Genomic DNA, 23685 nt, shown 5'->3' on the forward strand with positions numbered 1-23685 from the left:
ATTTATGGATGTATCAACCAAATGCAATATTTGGACCTCATTTGCATATCTTGATTAAAATAAATTGTGAATATATATATGCATATATGTGATAAAAAGATACTTAAAAACAATTAGAGAAGTATGAACACCAATAGGCTGTTTGATGATATTAAGGAACTACTCTTCTCTGCTTAGGTGCAGCAATGGGATTGTGTGTGTTTGTGTTTATTCTAAGAGTCCTGTCTTTTAAAGATGCATAGTGAAATTACATGATGGGTGGGATGTGCTTTAAAATAACATAGGGAAATAGGCAGGGATGAGTGGCAGTATGATGAAACTAGATTAGCAATTGATTATTATCAAAGCGGAGTGATACATACTGGAGTGTTCATTACACTATTTTATATTTGTCTGAAAATTTACATAACAAAATGCTTTATGAAAGAAAACAATTAGGAAACTTATTGGGAAACTTCATACCTTAACTATCATTAGAGCTACGTTCTTTGCTAAACCCCCCCTATCAGGACAACCACAGTGCGTGGACACTGCCATTGAGAAGCTGTGACTGCTCTGAGTCCCACCTCATTGGCTCCTTTGCCTCTTCTGTGCTCCTTTTCCCATTCTGTCCCTGCCTCCATAGAAGTCCACCAAGAGAAACACATAATAAGAACTTAAGATAATGGCGCCTTAACAAATTAAGGTCACCTTGTGATCATATACATTGTGCATCAAAGAATTCCACAGAATTATCACCTTCAAGTAGCTGTTGCAGCTGTTCAATTAATAGTGAGAATATTGATCAGCTCATAGTTTATGTTCTAATATAAACTACTGGTTTATTGTCAACCTCTAATTACAGTGTTTTTATAAGAGAGCTTCCTCTGTGTTGCAAGAGCTACTAGAAGCTAGGATCCAAGGACATGGAAGGGGGAAAAAAGGAGGGAGGGCATACTTTTATTAGCAATGAGCAAATTGGCATTAGTCATCATTCTTGTCTTCTTTTAACTATAGGTATTTATCAAAGTGCTGGATAATAATGATAATGGCCCAGAATTCTCTCAGCCGAATTACGATGTGACAATTTCCGAGGATGTACTTCCAGACACGGAGATCTTGCAGATTGAAGCCACAGATAGAGATGAGAAGCACAAGCTGAGCTACACTGTTCATAGCAGCATCGACTCCATCAGCATGAGAAAATTCCGGATTGACCCTAGCACTGGCGTGCTCTATACTGCCGAGAGGCTGGACCATGAGGCCCAGGACAAGCACATTCTCAACATAATGGTAGGACCAAAATCCTAATTTGCTCTCCTACAGAACCACTGACTGTTCAGGCCACACACATTAGCCATCAGAAGTATAGGGCCCCTAAATTTTATAAGTAGTTGAAAATTTAGTCTTTTCACAGAGAGATTGCTTTCATTTTTGCCTTTTTATTTCATGAAGAATTACTGTTGTTAGATAGCAACTCTGTATTTTTGCCAAACTAAACTATTAGACAAGCTCTGCAGCAGGGGCTGCTCAGTAAATGCTCCAAACAGACTGACTTGAGAGGGAAGGAACAGGTCATGTTCCCAGGCTCTGGGGTTCGTTTGCACCCAGAAGATTTCAAAGAAAAATTGAAAAGACATTCCTTGAGAAGTTAATCACAAGGGTAATCATTTACTCAGCCTATGCAATGCTCAGTCCTTGGAAGGATTTGGAAAACCAATTTATTGCTTATTGTACTGGCATTGGACCTAGTAGTGAATACTGGTACACAAGAGAGATCTCAATACATGCTAAAGCCTACAGAGAGTATCAATCTGAGTTTGTGTTCTTGGGACCTCCAAATTATGTAGGAGAAATTGCTTTACTTTTAGAGTAGTGTTTAGCTAGTTCACATAATTGGGAAGTAGAGATTAATAAGAAACATCCTTGATTAATTTATGGCCTGAAGTCTATCCCTCCAACCACCCAAGAATCCCCACAGCATTGCACAGCCACTTCCTGTCAGAGCCCCCACTGGGTTCCTTTAAGACCAGGTAGAAGGACAGACTTAATCTTCTGCCCTGATTGGCACTAAAATACCACACTAAGACAGTACAAATTCCTAAGCAGCTGAAAGTAATGTTCCACTAAGTTTTACTTTTCTTTCATAAGACTAGAAACCTTCCAACGACAAGAGGAAGTTTGAGTGTCATACACTTAGCTATAGTTTCCAACTAAGACTCCAGGAAACAGATGGGGTTACTTATAGAGGTCTTCCAGTCATCACTCTGGCCCTTCATTCATTCATTTAACATATATTTCTCAAGCACCTACTATGCACCAAACACTCTTCTAGGCACTGAAGATACAAAAAAGACAAAGTTCCTGCACCCTAGGAGCTTACGCTTAATTGGAACTGACCTGGATTTCAACAATCCCCAAATAAAGAGTTCAGCTTGGTCCTTGGGTATGGCAGACCAGTCTGCAGACAGGGAAATTCAGCATATTCACTGGGCTAATTCTGCATGTGTTTTCCCCAAGGGCAGAAACCTTGTGCTAGTGACTAACTCCATTCTCATGATTCTTTAAGCCATTTCTGTTCATTCTTTCTTTAACAAACTCAGAAATCCATTTGGTCACCCTCTACCATTTACCACTTACATAATTGAATATTTCGAGCAAACAAGTGCTTTACACTGCCTTTCTCCTGGCTAAGCCATTTGAGTCATTTTGCTCATTCCTCCTAGGTACTATTTCTGAAAACCCCTTTCTCTTTGTTGGCTCTTTTCGGTATATTTTCTAATTTCTTCACATCTCTCTGCAGGTATGGAGTTTAAAATTGAAAAAGCCAAGAACACATATTTGATTAGTGCTACATCAAATGATAGCAAAACCTTGTGGTTAAAGAAATGATTATTTGCAAGCTTCTGCCATATACAAACTAAAGGAAACTTTAAAACTGCCAAGCAAGGTTTTCTGGTGAAATCAGAAAGGGGGTGCTTCAGCACTTTGAAGAAAATGACAAATGGTTGTGTCAAGTGTGACATTTTATTTAACGTTTCTCTAAGTAAGAAATTAAGATTTGATTCATCTTCCCAATGGTCAGGGTTCTCTCAGCTCTAGACTTTTGTATATATTGGCTTTTTTGCCTGAAAATGCCGCACACTACTACCACCACCATTTTACCACTCCTACTTGTTCTCGTTACCTTTTTCAGGAAGCGAAATGCTAGGTTAGTTTTTTCTCACTATTCTGTGAGCACCTTTAGTGCATCCCATGAGAATACTTAGCCCTGAGCATTATACCCATCTATTTACTTGTTTGTATTCCCACTTGACTCTAAGCTTCTTGAGGGCAGGAACTGTATCAAATTCACTGCTGTACCACCAGAGCAAAGCCAAGGACTTAAGACAGATAGGTGACAATAAATGTTTGTTGAATGGATGAATGGAAATGCCTACATTGTGTTCATTAATTCCAGTCTTTAGTTGCCCCTACAGAAGAGCCTCTATCCACTATTCTGTTATCAGCTGTGTACACAAATAAGGGGGAGGCCACTGTATGGGGAGAGCCAGAGCACAGCGCTGTGTTTGTGATATCAAGGCATCAATTCTACACACACAGACTGAGCACAGACCACAGGCCAGACATTAGGCTGAGCAGTAAAGGTATTGTAACCCCTGCTCACGATTTCCTCCCAAAGTTTCCTCACTCGATGATACTACCATTTATTGAGACCCTACTAGAAGCCTGGAACTGGGTCAAGCACTTTGCATGCATTATTTCATTTTGTCTTCACCCCAGACATAGCCATGTGAGTTCTTTGCTATTTAAGATTTGAGTCCCACCACTTCTTGTATTTTGCCTAAAGGTCAGAGATCAGGAGTTTCCTTATCGAAGAAACTTGGCCCGAGTCATTGTGAATGTGGAGGATGCTAATGATCACAGCCCTTATTTTACCAACCCACTGTACGAAGCGTCTGTGTTTGAATCTGCTGCTCTGGGATCAGCTGTTCTGCAAGTGACAGCTCTGGACAAAGACAAAGGAGAAAATGCAGAACTCATATATACCATAGAAGCAGGTGAGAGCTGTTGCACTGCACAAATTTCAGCATAATGCATGGCATTCGACCCTCAGTAGCATTTATCACCGTGTAAAATTCAGATCATTAACAATAGAATATCTCTAAATGAACTTTTTTGGCCAAGCCACTGTCCTATTTGGGAGATGATGGTGGATAAAGTTCTTGACGTTTCAGTAATAGGTTTTCCATCATTAACAGCAAGGAAAGTTTCCTTTGTTGTGTTCGATCGTGGATTTTTCTGGGATAGAAAAGAGAAAATAAATACGCAATAAATTTACTGGCTTTTACCTGTAGGCCAACAAGCCAGGGCCTCAGACTAAAATAACCAAAGCCACCGATAATCTGAGGGCTACCAGGGTGTTCTGTGAACTGAATCTTAACAAGTCTTTGTTTACTAGGTGGTCTGTGGGCTTCAGAAATTCCTTCAACCTCACAGCACAAATTCACATCTTTGGAGGCAACCTGAGTAGCAGAGTAGATGGTAGATATGGATTCTGAACTGCTTGCTGAACCTGACAAATAAATACAGGCTCTTGTTTTGTTAAATTTTTTAAAAATTAGATGTTTTAAAATTAATTTTAACATCTATAAGGCAAGACCATAGTTTACTGACGGTTTGAAGACTGATAGCTAGAAAGCTTTTATGACGAGAGATGAATAGCTAAGCAAGAAAATAAACCTAAAAATGACAAATATCCTATCTCTGCCTGTGTTCTCTTCCGCATTCCATCTTTTTTGAATATTCAAGCCACTTATTTCCAAAATGTTCTGCAACATTATGTCTGTCGTGAATAATGCCAAATGCAATCTCCTTTCATGCCAGGGATGGAAAGGCTTCTCTCCCTTCATTTAAATGTAGAGCATTTTTGAGAGGAGTTGAATTAAAATATGAATGCTAGGATGACAGTTTTGGACTAGAAATTTTAGAAAAGAAAAGCCAACAACCTTCTAAAAAAAAGTTATTGCATTAAATGATAACTTAAAACTATTTCTTGTATTAGGCACTCACATTTTACATGGGTCTGTGCTAAGCTCTATTTAAAAAAAGAAAAAGAAGAAAAAGAAAAGATAAGAATTCATAATAGCAAAGTTTCCAGAGAGAATTTACCTATTTTTTTCTAGGTTTCCATGGAATTTCCTTTCAATCTAAAGCCTGACCAGTGTTTTCTTAGAAATGCTATTTTACATCTTTTATTTATCACAGGACATTTTTATTACTTAATTACATAATCTTTGTTCTTTGGGTTCCTCAAATAATATAAGGAAACTTTTCTAAAACATGAATATTTCAATCACATCCCAGAAAATGTCACCTAAACCAACAACTCTTTTTATTCTTTCTCTTGTTTTTTCCAATATTGTATGTTTTTCTTTTCCCCATATTCCTTCATGCATATACATTGCTTCATGTCACTGTAATTATTTAGATATAGGGTTTTATTTCTACTTTTCTTACCGTGTTCTAAACATTTGCTGTATGTCTCTACCTGCTTTTTATATTTGTCATTAAGCCTGCTACTTATACTCCTTTGAGATAGCCAGATAATGTTTCAGTCAGTTTGGAGTTTCTTAAGGAGTAATTTAACTTACCATCCAACCAAAAAGACTGCTCTGCTTATCTTTTGACCTCTACAGACTACAGCATGGTGCCCAGTCATTTCTTTAACTGACTACAAGACAGAACAGTTATTTCCTTAAAACACCTTTTATATAGAAAACACGAACTTCCAGAAAACCATGGGAACAACTGATATATCAAAAAAAAAAAAAATGACCTTTGATTGTATGTAAGAAACTAGTGAGGATTACAGTGTTCACAATAAATCTGAAATGGCCAGTGAGCCTCTTCACAGACAAACCCACACTGGGCTGCACTGGTTTCTTCCCAGTCGAGGGTGGGAGCAGGTTTCTTCCCAGACGAGAGTAGGAGAGGCAGATCCCAGATGCTTCAGCACTTTGAAGCAAATGACAAATGGTTGTGTAAAGTATTATGTTTTATTTAACTTTTCTCACACACATCAGATAAGCAAGATTTCACTCTGTTTATTGGTGGGCTATAAATTTCCTGTCTCCTGCCTGTCCTCTAAAGTGACTACGGAAGCTTTTTATTTTGGCCTGAAGGACTGAGGCAGAATTTGAGTGCAGAGCTTCAGGTCTTATATCTACTTTGAGTTTTGTGTTTGGTGTCAGTGGTGAGTCTGAGGCAGGATTGTACAAGAGAGACTGGGACTGAGTTGAGTTCGGGTGGGGGCATATGGATCCCAAGATGCATATGAACAGAGAGTTTAAAATATATTTTTAGATTTAACTCTCCTCTCAATCATTCAACAAATATTGAGCAACTTCTTTATAGCAGATGCTGTGTTGTGTACTGGATAAGGAATGGTAAGAAAAGCACAGCTTTTATTCAATTGCCAAAAATCTACAGAGACCATAGATTCCAAAAAGCAAACAGAGGTCAGTTTTTCAGGATTCAAGTGTAGCAGGAAAGAATAAGCAGAAAGTGGAGTCCAAGAGAATGGGTCAATGTGTCAAAGAAGGAAAGAGGAGGAGGGCCCACTTTGGACCTGATGGATCAGCACACCATTCTGGAAGGGTGTCGCAAGCAGATCAGCAGCCATGGGATAGCAGGGTTATGAATTTCTACTTGAGGCCAAGCACAGCGGCTCATGCCGGTAATCCCAGCATTTTGGGAGGCCAAGGTGGGTGGATCACTCGAGGTCAGAAGTTTGAGACCAGCCTGGCCAACGTAGCGAAACCCCATCTCTACAAACACAAAAATTAGCCAGGTGTAGTGGTGCATGCCTGCAGTCCCAGCTACTGTGGAGGCTGAGGCAGGAGAATCACTTAAACCCAGGAGACAGAGGTTGCAATGAGCCAAGATTGCACCACTGCACTCCAACCTAGATGGCAGAATGAGACTCCATCTAAAAAAAAAAAAAAAAAAAAAAAAAAACAACAAGAAAAAAAAACATAAAATTATATTTGAGGTCAAAAGCTGGCTCCCCATCATCCCCACCGTAGCATGTCTTACTGGGTATGAAGAAATCTGCCGGGTGTGGAGTAAGGGAGGACTTACCTAGAAACTCTGCAATGGGGCGCCATGATCAGTGAACACTGAGATCCCTGGCTCCAGTAGCATTCATCAGTCAAGGTTACATGTTGGTGCCATCACTGGAAGGTGACCATTGCTTAGTTGAGGTGATTTCCCCTACAAAGGTCTGTGAATCACCTGTTGGATTCACACTCAATTCTATGACACTTCATTGCAAGCTTGAAAGTTTACTTATAAGATCATTGAACTTTTTATTGTTGTCATCATAAAATGGCCATGTTTAGGTTGCAAAGTAATAAATCATGTTGACATCAATGACAACATTGTTTAATATTCACATTTGGGGGGCTGGAATCAAAATGACCTCTTTATTAGATATACTTTGTCTTTTAAAATAAGCAAGTATCTTCTTGAAATAGATGTTACATGAATATGACCATTTTGTGTTCAGACATGGAAAACTTTACATAATTAGCATGTAGGAAGAAGTATGTAGACACACCTTACAACTGCCCTGAAAATCCTGGTCCCTATTTTAATGATTCCAACATTTAAATTACATGCCTATCATACTACAATATTCAAAAAGAAAGAAAAGTCCAGATAGAGTTGAATAACCTAGATCTTTAAATTTTGATTGGAAAGAATCTCAGCACAGAAATATGTGTGTTCTTTGAGAAGTATGAGAAAGCTTGATAAGAAAAGCAAAAACAACTTGATGAAGGATACAACTTTGCGCTACCCACCGCCTTTACATACTTCTTTACATACTCCACATTGTGTCTTCCCCATTCTTTATTCCTCTGTTATTTCTCTCATTCTCAACAATCCCAGATTTCAAACCACCACAGGTTTCTGAAGCAGAACTCTTAAACTGCTACAGTGTCATGGCCATAGCCCTTCCCCTGCCAGCTATGTCAAAGTGGGGTGCCCAGGTTTCAGTTTCACAAGGATTATGTCTCAGGTTCTTGGTTGCAGTGCTGGTTCAGATTCTTAACAGTTTCTTGGTGCACTAGAAACATCTCAAATGCTTGGTGAATAGAATGGTTACAGATTGAGCAACTGCCCTGTAACTTTGTATGTTTACTTTTATGTCTAGGTGTGTGCATGTGTGCATTCAGAGGCATGGGAGAGGGGTAGAGCATGAGTGGAGAATAGAAGAGGAGTCACGAAAATTCCTCACACTTACAAGGCAAATGATGACCTGCCAAGAATTCTCCATGCCTGACTGAACAAACCCCTTCACCAAAGTAGTGTTTTGGATAAAGTCATTTTTGATAGGGTGAAATAATACGAATTCCATGTAGTGAAGTTTGCTTTTGAGATAATCTGAAAACAACTGACTACTTTATAATGCTCTGAAACTATTCCCACAACCCTCTTTTCTTTAAACCTAGAACAGAAAATATGACACTGCTGCCTAAACCAGTGGCATTCATATGTGGGCTTCCCAATCTATCTGTCTTCTCACAAGGCTGGAAATAAGGAAGTCCTGCACATTCTTAGCAGAAAAGATCTCTCCTTCAGGCTCTCTTATTTACCAACTTGAATGACACAAGACTGTGTTATTGTCATTGTTGTTTTTAACCTGGATCTAGAAGCTACTGATCTGAAATTTACCATATTACTGGGAAGCTCATTTTTGTTGCTTTTCAGTACCCCTGAAAGAGAGGCCTCTCATTTCAGAATGACACAAATGAGTACTATAATTGCTTTCTACTTGCCACATTGCAGTAAAGTACCTGTAGATAAAAAGCCAATCAAAAAGATTTCAGTGACCCAAATGTAACTCATTTCACCATTGATTTCTGTATTTTAGGGAACACTGGGAACACGTTTAAGATCGAACCGGTCCTAGGCATCATCACCATTTGCAAAGAACCAGACATGACGACGATGGGTCAGTTTGTCCTATCCATCAAAGTCACAGATCAGGGATCCCCGCCAATGTCTGCCACTGCAATTGTGCGCATTTCTGTCACCATGTCTGACAATTCTCACCCCAAGTTCATTCACAAAGACTACCAAGCAGAAGTAAATGAAAATGTTGACATTGGAACATCAGTCATTCTAATCTCTGCCATCAGTCAATCTACCCTCATTTATGAAGTCAAAGATGGAGACATTAATGGGATCTTTACCATAAATCCATATTCTGGAGTCATCACCACTCGGAAAGTCCTGGATTATGAGCACACATCCTCTTATCAGCTCATCATTCAGGCCACCAATATGGCAGGAATGGCTTCCAATGCTACAGTCAATATTCAGATTGTTGATGAAAATGATAATGCCCCAGTTTTTCTCTTTTCTCAGTACTCAGGCAGCCTAAGTGAGGCTGCCCCAATTAACAGCATTGTCAGGAGCTTGGATAACAGCCCACTGGTGATTCGAGCCACAGATGCTGACAGCAACCGGAATGCTCTGCTTGTGTATCAGATTGTGGAGTCGACAGCCAAAAAGTTTTTCACGGTGGACTCCAGTACAGGTGCAATTAGAACAATTGCCAACCTGGACCATGAAACCATTGCCCATTTCCATTTTCATGTGCATGTGAGAGACAGTGGTAGCCCCCAACTGACTGCAGAGAGTCCCGTTGAAGTCAACATTGAGGTGACAGATGTGAATGATAACCCACCTGTTTTTACTCAGGCTGTGTTTGAGACTGTCTTACTTCTACCTACGTATGTCGGAGTGGAGGTTCTGAAAGTTAGTGCCACAGATCCTGACTCTGAGGTACCCCCTGAACTGACATATAGCCTAATGGAAGGCAGCTTGGATCATTTTTTAATTGACTCAAACAGTGGAGTACTTACCATAAAAAACAACAACCTCTCCAAGGATCACTACATGCTGATAGTTAAGGTATCTGATGGAAAGTTCTACAGTACCTCCATGGTCACCATCATGGTTAAAGAAGCCATGGACAGTGGCCTCCACTTTACACAAAGCTTCTATTCCACCTCAATCTCAGAGAACAACACTAACATAACCAAAGTTGCTATTGTCAATGCAGTTGGAAACCGCCTTAATGAGCCCTTAAAATACAGCATCTTAAACCCAGGAAATAAGTTCAAGATAAAATCTACCTCAGGGGTCATTCAGACGACTGGAGTCCCCTTTGACCGTGAAGAACAAGAGTTATATGAGCTGGTGGTAGAAGCCAGCCGTGAGCTGGACTATCTGCGTGTGGCCAGAGTGGTGGTCAGGGTTAACATTGAAGACATAAATGACAATTCTCCAGTCTTTGTGGGCCTCCCATACTATGCTGCTGTTCAAGTGGATGCAGAACCTGGAACTCTGATTTATCAGGTGACAGCCATTGACAAAGATAAAGGTCCAAATGGAGAAGTGACGTATGTCCTACAGGACGACTATGGCCACTTTGAAATTAACCCTAATTCAGGGAATGTTATTTTAAAGGAAGCATTCAACTCTGACTTGTCCAACATTGAGTATGGAGTCACCATCCTGGCCAAGGATGGTGGAAAACCCTCTTTGTCTACGTCTGTGGAGCTTCCCATCACTATTGTCAACAAAGCAATGCCTGTGTTTGATAAACCCTTTTATACAGCATCTGTCAATGAAGACATCAGAATGAACACACCCATCCTAAGCATCAATGCCACCAGTCCAGAGGGCCAAGGCATCATATATATCATTATCGATGGGGACCCTTTTAAACAGTTTAACGTTGACTTTGACACTGGGGTCCTGAAAGTTGTTAGCCCTTTGGATTATGAAGTTACATCTGCTTACAAGCTGACAATAAGAGCCAGCGATGCCCTCACTGGTGCTAGGGCTGAAGTCACTGTTGACTTGCTAGTTAATGATGTAAATGACAATCCCCCTATTTTTGATCAGCCCACATACAATACAACACTATCAGAAGCATCTCTTATTGGGACACCTGTTTTACAAGTTGTCTCTATTGATGCAGACTCAGAAAACAATAAAATGGTACATTATCAGATTGTCCAGGATACCTACAATAGCACAGATTATTTTCACATAGATAGCTCAAGTGGCTTAATCCTGACAGCACGGATGCTGGACCATGAGTTAGTACAACACTGCACTTTGAAAGTCAGATCAACAGATAGTGGCTTCCCATCACTGAGCAGTGAGGTTCTGGTTCATATCTACATCTCTGATGTAAATGACAACCCTCCAGTTTTTAATCAGCTCATTTATGAGTCATATGTGAGTGAATTAGCCCCTCGGGGCCATTTTGTAACCTGTGTACAAGCCTCTGATGCAGACAGCTCTGATTTTGACCGGTTGGAATATAGCATTTTATCTGGGAACGACCGGACGAGCTTTCTGATGGACAGCAAGAGTGGAGTTATCACATTGTCCAACCACCGGAAGCAGCGGATGGAGCCTCTGTACAGTCTCAATGTGTCTGTCTCTGATGGGTTGTTCACCAGTACTGCACAGGTGCACATTAGGGTACTTGGGGCTAACTTGTACAGCCCTGCCTTTTCACAAAGCACATACGTAGCTGAGGTGAGAGAGAACGCGGCTGCAGGAACAAAGGTAATTCATGTTCGAGCCACAGATGGTGATCCAGGGACTTACGGGCAGATCAGCTATGCCATCATCAATGACTTTGCCAAGGATCGATTCCTCATAGACAGCAATGGGCAGGTCATCACCACAGAAAGGCTAGACCGGGAAAACCCTCTAGAAGGTGATGTTAGTATTTTTGTGAGGGCCCTTGATGGTGGAGGGAGAACAACTTTCTGCACTGTGAGAGTGATTGTTGTGGATGAAAATGACAATGCTCCCCAGTTCATGACAGTGGAATATAGAGCCAGTGTCAGGGCAGATGTTGGAAGGGGCCACTTGGTCACTCAAGTTCAAGCCATAGATCCCGATGATGGAGCAAATTCAAGGATTACTTATTCCCTCTATAGCGAGGCCTCTGTTTCAGTGGCTGACCTCCTGGAAATCGATCCTGACAATGGCTGGATGGTCACAAAGGGTAATTTTAACCAACTGAAAAATACAGTGCTTTCGTTCTTTGTCAAAGCAGTAGATGGGGGCATCCCAGTAAAGCACTCCCTCATTCCTGTCTATATCCACGTCTTGCCCCCTGAAACATTCTTGCCATCATTCACCCAGTCTCAGTATTCCTTTACCATTGCAGAAGATACAGCCATTGGGAGTACAGTGGACACCCTGAGGATTTTACCCAGTCAGAATGTCCGATTCAGCACAGTTAATGGGGAACGGCCAGAAAATAACAAAGGGGGTGTATTCGTCATAGAACAGGAAACAGGCACCATTAAACTTGACAAACGCCTTGACCATGAAACCAGCCCAGCTTTCCACTTTAAAGTAGCAGCCACTATACCCCTGGACAAAGTAGACATTGTGTTTGCTGTGGATGTAGATATCAAGGTATTGGATTTGAATGACAACAAGCCAGTCTTTGAAACTTCAAGCTACGACACCATTATAATGGAAGGGATGCCTGTTGGCACCAAACTCACACAAGTGAGAGCTATTGATATGGACTGGGGCGCCAATGGACAAGTCACTTACTCCCTCCACTCGGATTCCCAGCCCGAAAAGGTAGTGGAAGCATTCAATATTGACAGCAACACGGGCTGGATCAGTACCTTGAAGGACCTAGATCATGAGACAGACCCCACATTCACCTTCTCTGTGGTGGCCTCTGACCTTGGAGAGGCATTCTCTCTCTCCTCCACGGCCTTGGTATCTGTCAGAGTGACAGATATAAATGATAATGCACCAGTCTTTGCGCAGGAAGTGTACCGAGGGAATGTGAAGGAGAGCGACCCACCAGGCGAGGTGGTAGCCGTCCTCAGCACCTGGGACAGAGATACGTCTGACATTAATCGCCAAGTGAGCTACCATATTACAGGTGAGTAAACACCCCTAGTTTTCATTATGTGCTCTGCTTTATAAAGAAAGATGGAAGATGGCAGGGGGAAGAGTAAAGAGAGAAGGAAGATGGGATAAGGAGTCGAGTGTAATGAAGCCTCTCTGGAGCTGAGTAAAGGATCTCTGAGAAGACTGCGTTTTTTGCTTGTTGGCTGTTGCTAACTCAGCCTTAGTTTGGAGTTCACAGGTTTGTCGTAAACGTGTTACCCACATTGGTAACTAGTCTTTGTGTCACCTCTTCCTATTTAAAAAGGAGTCCAGCCAAATATCTCAGTTGAAGGAATGAAAATAACAACTTTCTGGTGGAGAGGTTCTGCTTTTAAGCATGTTCCTTTTTTCCACCTTTTGCAATACTGAGCAAAACAAATAGCTTGATCACAGTAGGCTTCACATGCACACTTCTCCTGGCCATAGCAACACATGTGCACCCACGTACACACATTAGATGGCATGGTTTGATCCTTCCCTGAGAAATCCTATATTATAACTACAAATCAAGGGGTATTTCTTCTGACAACCAAATTTTTTTGGATTTCTTTTCTGTCTTTCAGACTAGCAAGTAGCAATTCAAGGGGAAAGCCAAGATAGACAAAGCCAGTCATTAAGAAGGCACAGAAAATGTCACTGTTGCCCTGAGAGGCTAAGGATTTCATCTCAGAGCAGTTTCCCAGGGGGCAGCTGACCTTTAGCTGAAAGAGGAGAGGGTTGGCAGTGTGGGAACATTCTTCCTAAAAACTATTTGGGGGGTGGGTTAAAGCTAATATTTTGATGTTGTCACATTCAAAGGCAGAACATAAAGTGCCAAAAGATTGTAAAGAATCATCAATACTTGTAGTCAGGTGTCTTCCCTTTAGAAAAACTACATCATTCAGAGTGAAAAATGAATTAATTAGAATGCCCTTAGGACATAGAATCTGCTTAAGTAAGTTAGTAGGAAAGTTAATTAATCACTGCAGAGTAAGATCCACAGCAGAGCAAACGTGTCAATGCTTGGGGTTGCCACACTTTTCAGCATGATTCTCTTCCTTTTTCTTTATGGGACAGTTCTCTTGGTGATGTCTTCCCCTTGAAACACTATGCATTTTATGATTTATCTGAGACTTTCTGTTCTCATTAAAATATGTATTTCTGCAGTTAAAACATGAAAGATAGTGAAGAAAGAGGTGAGTGAAGCATCACTTTAATTCATTTGCATTTATTTTCAGGAAAAAAAAAGCTGCTTAGGCATTCTGAAGGGTCATTTTCTATTTGGAAAAACTGTGAAATACTCAGCCTTAATTATTTATAGATAGCCTCTGAATTGTCAATGGATGATTTAAAGGGACTATCCCATTGACTTTAGCAAAGTAATGAGTACAGAGTAGCTTAAAGCTACTGTTACTATTAGCAGTGCCAACCACCAACTGATTTTAATTAGATTTAACTTTTGCTCTTGATGTAACACAACTTGGCTGTGCTGCCTCCGATTAACAAAGGACCATTAATCATTTTATGTAACAAAAGAACAGTGTGGGCCTGCACTGAAAGCATTTAATAGAGAGGTTAAATTTGTGTGCGTTGAAATAATATTCAACTAAAGCATAATTGAATCCTGGCCAGTGGTGGAGGAAAGTGATATCCCAGGGAGGACCCTGAAGCTCCCTCGAGCAGGGTTGCTCAGCCACACTGCTATTGACATTTGGGGCCAGATAATTCTTTGCTGAGGGAGGCTGTCCTTTGCACTGTATGATGTTCGGCAGCATCCCTGGCCTCTACCCACTAAATGCCAGTAGCACATACCACCACCATCACTTCCCTCCCACCAAAGTGACAAGCGAAAATGTCTCCAGACGTTGACAAATAGCCCCACAGAGGGGACGGGCACAGTCGTCCCCAGTTGAGAACCACTGCCCCAGAGGAATATGCAGCTCTTGCCTTTTCTACACTGGCTGATTTGGTTTCATTGTATTCCACTGTGACTTGCCCCCACTCCCAGTGCTGAGGCCCTCAGACTAAGCAGCCCCTTGCCTTATAAGCAAGAATGTGGTCTGGCACTCAGAATCCCACTCCGTCTCTTCAGTAGGACCCTGATATTTGCCCACTGCTTTGTAAAGATTCATTGTAAGTAGGGGATATGGCTCCACGTTTTCAACGAAGTAGTAGTCAGGATGCAGTATACTTTCCTTATTTGTTTATTTTCAGTCTTTCCCTCCAGAATGTGATCTCCGCCGTGACAGCAAATATTTTTGCTGGTTTTGTCCACTGACATAGCACTGCTGCCTAGAACAATGCCTGGCCCAGAGTATATGATAAATACTTGAATGTCCAAATAAATGAAATAGTGATGATCAAACCTGACTCCTGACTTATTGCCAGCGGTCTTGCCCAGTCTTTCTCCGTGTCTGAAATGACATTTTTCCCCATTATGTCAAGGTTGTGATCTTCTTCCTTCCTCCTCCTGTCTTGTTCCCCAAGCTGCTTTTGCCCCCATGTAGCTTAATGATGTGGAAAAGTCATATTGCTGGGACCGCTGTCAGTGCTTCAGCATCTTAAAAAGCTGTTCCACTTCATCTGTTTTCTTTTCTTCCATGTTCCCCAGCTTCACTCTGATACATTTGGTCTAATTGCAATGCTTATCTTTGAACTGCTTTTTAAATGACCCCTCGTTAGGGCTATTTAACACTAATGGGACTTCCTCTGTGGTGAAAACTTTTCTCCCCCAAACTCCAGTTCTTATGAGAAGAGCACAGCTGTATGATAAAGCCTTCATTAAAAGATTCCTTAATAGAACTAACTGCCTTTCTTGACTGCATAATCAACGGCTAATGAAATTGTCTTGGTAACAAGAGCTAGAGTGTATTACATCCTCTCTTGAGACTAAGTGGAAAGACAATTGTGTCAGCCTGAGAAGACGATTGATTGTTCACAGTTTGAATTTGATTGTTCTTAAGGGGAACTAAACAAGAGATCATCTCCAGCTTCTCTAAGTGGATTTTATTATCTTGGAAAGTTACTGTTTTGCTTTTCACAGAAGCCAAGCATGTAAATATCATGCTTTGCTGCCCCAGAATCAAAGGGAGTTTCAGTGTCTTTTTAGTATCCTAAATGATACAGTTTGAGGAGTACCTGGATGACCCCACATGCACCTCTCAAGGTAGGTGTAGATTAAGACATTTCATTGCACATCTTCAAAAGCTCTTCTGTTTTTTTAACTGCAGGAGGAAACCCTCGAGGAAGGTTTGCTCTGGGCCTGGTGCAAAGTGAGTGGAAGGTCTATGTGAAGAGGCCTCTAGACAGAGAAGAACAGGACATTTACTTTCTCAATATCACTGCCACTGATGGGCTTTTTGTCACACAGGCCATGGTGGAAGTGAGCGTCAGTGATGTGAATGACAATAGCCCAGTGTGTGAGCAGGTGAGATTTGGGAATAGGGCTCTGCTTTTACTATGCTTCTCCAAAATCAAATCAAAGCCCATTTCACTTTGCTTCTTAAGGCCAGGAAAACTTCTGCTCTTATCTGCAATTGGGTGTAAGAGGGTAGGAGGTGACGTTTAGGAAGAAATATTGAAAACATGAAAAGAGTATAGGTAGTAAGATCAGATATCTAATTTTGTACCCTGCCCCCACCAAAAAAAAAATGTCTTAAATAATTTTTTGAGTAAGTCATAAAGGACTTTAGTACTTATTCTGTTTAAATCACTGATATGATAATAGAGAAATGGACCACTCTACAGGATGTTAACTTGTTTATATAAGTTTACACATTTGGTTAGTGGTAATGTTGGTGCTGAACACTGGTCTCCAGGCTCCTTGTGAAGTGGCCTTTTTACTACTATATAAAACATAATGCCAATGGAAGATACAAGTACTAGATATTATGTTTTCTCATACCGAAATTAAATCGCTATTTATTCTTTTCTATCATGTAGACTGAGAGACAATATTGGTGTCCTGTAGATGAGAAAAGTATTGCAAATAGATTTAGTCTCTCATACTAATGCCAAATGCTGGTAGTGGCTCTTTAAAGAGTTGAAGAGAATTCCTAGGACTCATTGGGGCTCAAGAGAAAAACAGACAACCATGGTCAATGTGTGGTGTGTGTTATGGTTCCACAAGAGTGGGGATGTTCTTCTGTTTCCTTTGCCATGGTACTCTTAGTGTCTAGAATGGTACCTAACGCATAGTAGATGCTCAATAAATATTTGTTAAATGAATAAGCACGGGAGTGGTAGAGTAGCAGATATATGATGTTTATATAATATAATATATTGTATTATGCTTCTGTAGTGAAGGAAAAAATAACAAAAGCTAAATTATATCAATGAATTTTTAAAGAAATCCTATATAATGCTAAATATGGCAATTGCCCCCACAAATACTAATGATTTTTATTACCTTTCTTCACCTCTGTCCAGGTTGCATATACAGCATTACTTCCTGAAGACATTCCATCAAATAAAATCATCCTGAAAGTCAGTGCAAAGGATGCTGATATTGGATCCAATGGAGATATACGATACTCACTCTATGGATCTGGAAACAGTGAATTTTTTCTAGATCCAGAAAGTGGTAAGCTGAAATTTATTCTCTGGGTAAATGTCATTGTTAATCCATGAGAGAAGTTAAACTTATGTGGTCTCATCACTAGTAAATAGTTAGTAGTATACTTGCTCTTATAGGGATGGAGGGAAAATTTCCCTTCCATCCTTTCTGAATATTTGCTGAAATGAACTGACCACAGACAGACAGATTGACAGGAGAAAAGGCATATAGATTTACTTATGTGAACATGGGTACCACAGCCCCAAAAATAAGAGACTCAAAGAAGGGCCGGATGGTTAAGGCTAGGGGAGAGGCAAGTTGGGGAACTGTAGGCAATTTTAGAGGAGTAGTCAATGAGTTTTAGGGGAAGTGAATAACCTGGTGGGCATCCATTATTTTGTAAATAATTCTCCTAGGAAACTCAGTGGAACTGGAAAAAGTTGGGAAGGTAAGGGATTGAACTGACTGTGAACAAAGGTTATCTAGTTATGCAGATAAAGTCTCCCAGTTAATCTCTCGGAGCTGCCCTCAGAAGAAGAGATGGAGAATCTGTCTGGATGTGGTGATGACTTTTAGTCTCTTTTCTCTTCTCTAGTGGTCAATCTTTCCCAGTTGTTTGATGAGATTTCTATGCAGGGGGATCCTAAGACAAATGCATTTCTTTTGGAAAGAAGTTTTCTTAGATGAGGAAATTTCAAAGAGAGTCTTCACCTGCACTTGAGAGAGATGAGGGGAATAAGAGAAAGTTTGAAAGTTCTTGGTTCTAAGGCAGCTTTAAGGCCTTCCAAATTTTTTTTAATTGAAGGTGCTCAGTATGCCAAAGCGCAATACTTTGGGGTATCATCCTCTGCACCCCAAGAATATGATGCTCAGTATCTTGGACTCTAAGAAATTATAGGAGCACATCCAAATATGGGTGCTCTGGACCACAGAAACTTTTTATTTCCTTTGTAAAACTTGCCCAGACTTTACCTACATTTATTAGCATCAAGTAAGGAGACATCTCTGTTTGCTTCTCTTGTTTCTCGAATCTGTAAGTTTTAAGGTATATGCTCGTAACAGGTATAAATGAAGTTATATCACAAATGCAGGTTGCCATAAAAAGCAGACAGCAATTCATAGGAAGGAGAATTTTTCTCACTTTGAAATGTCTTCAGGGTCCCTTTCTGGTTCTTATTAACACAGTTGTCTAGTTTTTATCAAACTTGCTTGCCTAGTTTATCCAAACCTATGAGCCCTCAGATTTGCTTGGTTGTACATTCAGGTAAAATTGACAAGGTGCTAAAGGCAGATGCTTGCATTGAAGGCCAGAGCTAATGGAAAAGCCTTTTATATGGAGGCAAATTATTTTAGTTTTGTAGATTAGATGACCCATCCAATGACATTTTTAATTTAAGCATAAAGATTGGCTGGCTTGCATATTTTCAGTGTTGTGTTGATTCTAGTGAACAATAACTGACTATTGAGCCTCCAAAAAGGTAGTGACTCTTCCCTGCCCCACTCCCATAAGAAGTTGCATCCTACAAGGAAGCACTGACTTAGCTACATGGGAATATACTACTCAGCTATATGGGCCTGATGACTATCTATTCAATAGGTAACATTTATTGAGTAGCCAGTAGACATAAAAGCACTTTATGGGATATTTGTGGTAGACTCCAAGATAAACAAAATAAATCATGCCCAAGGGATATTGTAATCCAGTAGGGAAGACAGGCAAGTAAACTAATAATAATAATGTAAGGCACAATGAAATGAGTGTTCAGGAGAAACATAAGGGGAGCCATATCTGGGCACAGATGAAGATGTAACTAATATTCTGATAAGACAAGGAAACTGCTTAAAGGAAGAACTAGCATTTGAACTGAGTCAGAATTCTCAGTGGCTTAAGCAGGAAACTGCAAGTTGTAGGAACAGCATGACCAGAGAGCATAGCGCATCCAGGTAATGTCGTATACAAAAGTGGAGGGAAAACTACTTTAGGCCAGATTGTGGAGTGTTTTGAATGTTCCAATGAAATGCCCTGGATGCTTTTTTAGTAGGAGAGGGAAATGATCCAGCCTGTATCCAAGAACTGGCTGGCCATGGCCGGGAAGCTAAAAGATGAACTCCCTTAATAAATATAGGTAGCTTCGGCCAGGCGCAATGGCTCATACCTGTAATCCCAGCACTTTGGGAGGCCGAGGCGGGTGGATCATGAGGTCAGGAGATCAAGACCATTCTGGCTAACACAGTGAAACCCCGTCTCTACTAAAAATACAAAAAAAATTAGCTGGGCATGGTGACAGCCACCTGTTGTCCTAGCTACTTGGGAGGCTGAGGCAGGAGCATGGTGTGAACCCGGGAGGCGGAGCTTGCAGTGAGCAGAGATGGTGCCACTGCACTCCAGCCTGGGCGACAGAGCAAGACTCAGTGTCAAAATAAATGAATAAATAAAATTAAATAAATAAATATAGGGGGCTTCATCCAAATAATACCTACTCATTTTATTTAGGAGTGATAATATTTCATGAGTCATACTTTCCACCAAATAACATTTATTCAGGTTTGTCACTGTGCTTGTTGTCATTATCTTATGAAACTTGAACAACAAAAATATCTGCACACAAGCTGGTATCCAGCACCAATACAGCTATTCCAGTGGTTAAAATACAGACATAACATTGCTCCATGTGGGATGCTAAGGAGCTGCTTTTCCATGCTCCTCAAGTTTTCTCCCACTTGACTCCTCCCCAAGCAACGTCAGGCCCTTCCACAATCCAGCAAGTTAAGGGTTAACCCTTGCACAATCGGGGTCCTTCAAGACCCTGCTCCCCTAAAGCCAGCTTCTGTTTTCATTACCTGTTTTCCTGCAAATGATGGAGTAAAAAGTTGAGTATCTGGAGGCAAAGAGACTGCCCTTCTAGGTCTGTGGGTTGTTGACAATATTGACCATCAGAGAACTAGAGATACAAGTCCATCCTCTGTGTGTTTTCTGGACATAGAGCAGAAATCCAGAGACTGATCTCCAGAGTAGATCTTGAGAGGTTTAAAGAGGTTTGAGGCTTCTCCATGTAGTCAAAAGAAAGAGCCCCTTATACCAGAGGTTTCGAAAGGGATTAATTTGAAAGTCACACAGCTGTTTTGTTTTTGCATCTAGAATCCCATACATTTTTCCATACACATAAATTGTTGGATTTGCTACATTTTAAGTATGGGACACCTGGGCCAAATGACATTAGTCCTTCCTATGTTGAGAGTTGTGTATATAATTGGTCCTCTGCTCTCCAAAGAAAGACAGTTTTTAAAAACTCAGACCAATCGTGCTGCCGTTTATTTTCACAGGCGAGTTAAAAACCTTGGCTCTGTTGGACCGGGAAAGGGTCCCTGTGTACAGCCTTATGGCCAAGGCCACTGACGGGGGTGGCAGATTCTGCCAGGCGAACATCCACCTAATCCTGGAGGACGTGAATGATAACCCCCCTGTGTTTTCTTCTGACCACTACAACGCCTGCATCTATGAGAACACAGCCACCAAGGCTCTGTTGACCAGAGTTCAAGCCGTGGACCCCGACGTGGGTAAGTCAGTTGCAGGCATCTCCCTGTCACACAGTGGACACTTTGTCTTCAGGTGCTGCTATTCCTTTAGTTCTATGAGAACCTTCATCAGCCCCCTTGGTTCTTTACCACAAGAACATGTACATTAAACCCCATTTCAACTCTTCAGTTGATACACTTCATATGCGTGAGGAAAGTCCTCTTTCTTGAGTTTGAAGAAGAGATACTAAGAAGTCCTTTACCTTTTAGCAAAGGAGTTTTGGTTGGTTTGTTTGGGTTTTGTTTTGTTGTTTTTAGATTTTGAGCTTTTGAATAAAAATGATAGATTTCCTCATTGTCTTTTCCTCCTAAACATAGTCAAAAGGCTATGTTGTAAAGCAGGGAGAATTCGATTTGTTTCCATTTCTATGACAAACTGGATCACATGCTTTAGCTGTGCAAAAACTAATTACTAAATGTGCTGCCAGTCCAACATGGATTTTTTAAACTGCCATTTTCCAAAGCATTTTTGTCATATATAAACACATTGTTCAGCAGAGTGGGGGTGGGGGAAATAAGGAATTAGAACTGAAAGTTGCTAATAAAGTTTATGTTCAAATCCACTTTACATAATGAGATGGTGAGTTAGAAAAGACTGGAGTTAATTGCTAGGTAGACCTTCTGAGAATGCATAAGTTATTGAGGTGACTGCATGATGGAATGTAAATACAAAAGGGCATATAGACAGCCTCTCGGTTGTGCATTTTAAGAGCTGTAAATCAGAATACTAGGAAATGATGAGGTGTGTCTGCTATGCTAAACAGGCCTTTATATAATTCAGTGTCATATTGCTTAATTCTGAATTGAAAGAAAAATTATTGGACTAACGGAAAAGTAAATACATGATAATTAGTTAAAAACAAACGTAGAGCCCAGGGTCTCTGCATATTTTCCCTTAGAGAAATTAGTGGCTACAATTTGAATTATTGCTCTTGCCTCATTAGCATAATTTTCAAGGCTGAGAACCAACCCTTTTAAAAGTCTACATATTAAAGAGCTTTGTGAAAAATGGCAAACAAGAAAGACCTCTTACTGATATATATTTATGTAATACCTACAAATAGTCTCTTTTTTAAAGGAGGATTAGAAAACATTCTCTGGACTCTTATTAGCAGATGACTTTGGGGAAAGAGAACAGAATTAACGGAAATGAATCACTTAATCATTTTAAATTTGATTTTGAGAATGTATAATTAGGCCATAGATGAAATTTTAAAAGCTGAAAGGTTGGAATTTTTCTCGGCACTCCATGAAGGAGTTGAGTGTACCCAAGCTGCTAGACCGGACACGGATGTCTGATTAGTGCACATGGTGCTTTTGAAACATGCGGGGGTGGATTGGGGTGTTACTGACTCACAGACAGTGTGCTTGGAGCTGTTTTGTAAGTTGTGAAGAACATGCTATGTCCTCCTTTCACTTCTTTTGAGTCAGATGGCCTGGTTGGGAGTTGGGGAGGAAGGAATGTCTAGATTCTGGACATTTAACAGGGCAGAGATGATAAAGACTTTAAGGAACCAAAACTGGAATGAGGATCTTACCAGGACCTTGATCAACTCATTTTTTTTGATAAGGAGTAAGAGGCTTATATTCAAAGCTTCAAATAGAGACACAGATTATAAGGGTACTGCTGGCATCTCTGTATAAAGTATAGTCACCAGGCCATTGCATCAGCCACAGGAAAACTGTGGCATAAGATACCAGATTTTAGTTCATTTTCTCAGTTTTTGTAGATCTCTTTTAGCTTTAAAATATACAAGAACTAAGACAGCTGAGGAAGAACAAATGAATATTTCTAACAACACAGACTGAGCACCTACTACGCCTTAGACAGCATACTGACGAAGTGGTTGTGAAAGTCTTGGACAGAGTAAACAGGAGATTCCAGTCGCAGCAGCATCAGTCTGAGCTGCAATCAAATGAATGCTGACATTCTTCAGAATCCCTGTCAATGATTGGTGGCTTAAGACATTTTCATTAGTGGCCTGATAAGAACATTTACTGCCTCAAAAGTGACCATCTCTCCCTGTTTCCTAAGAGATTACAAACCAGTGTGAGCTGTGCACTGAGATTACCAGATTGTTGAGGGTGGAATTTATCTGGGAGCCAAAATGAACCTCCATCTGGAAGCTGAGTTTGCACATGAATGGTCATTGCACACAAATCTAGCTTTCTAGTTTGGCCTCTACAGTGTTCAAAAGAGAGACCAAGGTGAGCAGATCACAAGGTCGGGAGTTCACGACAAGCCTGGCCAATATGGCGAAACCCCGTCTCTACCAAAAATACAAAAATTAGCCAGGCATTGTGGTATGCGCCTGTAGTCCCAGCTACTCGGGAGGCTGAGGCACAAGAATTGCATGAACCCAGGAGGCGGAGGTTGCAGTGAGCCAATATCACACCAGTGCACTCCAGCCTGGGCAACAAAGCAAGACTCCATCTAAAAAAAAAAAAAAAAAAGAAAGAAAAGAAAAATAGCTATTAATATTTAAAAGTCAGAATTTCATTAGAAATTTAGATTTGCAGCATTTTATAAAAAACAACAGCACTCAGAAGACTCAGCAATTCCAGGCACACAGGTC

At 40.6% G+C, this 23685-nt stretch overlaps 1 protein-coding gene across 8 annotated transcripts in view; it reads left to right on the forward strand.

Annotated features, from left to right (window-relative positions):
• FAT3 (FAT atypical cadherin 3) overlaps positions 1–23685 on the forward strand; it is a 687971-nt gene that overhangs the window by 582450 nt on the left and 81836 nt on the right. For all 8 annotated transcript variants that reach the window (XM_015435598.4, XM_015435601.4, XM_015435600.4 and 5 more), the window contains 6 exons: positions 997–1272; positions 3830–4040; positions 8918–12991; positions 16209–16405; positions 17407–17560; positions 20858–21091. In XM_015435598.4, coding sequence (XP_015291084.3) covers positions 997–1272; positions 3830–4040; positions 8918–12991; positions 16209–16405; positions 17407–17560; positions 20858–21091 — 5146 coding nt within the window. The remainder of the gene's footprint in view (positions 1–996; positions 1273–3829; positions 4041–8917; positions 12992–16208; positions 16406–17406; positions 17561–20857; positions 21092–23685) is intronic.

The sequence above is a fragment of the Macaca fascicularis genome, chromosome 14 (assembly GCF_037993035.2).
Source record: "Macaca fascicularis isolate 582-1 chromosome 14, T2T-MFA8v1.1".
Taxonomy (NCBI): domain Eukaryota; kingdom Metazoa; phylum Chordata; class Mammalia; order Primates; family Cercopithecidae; genus Macaca; species Macaca fascicularis.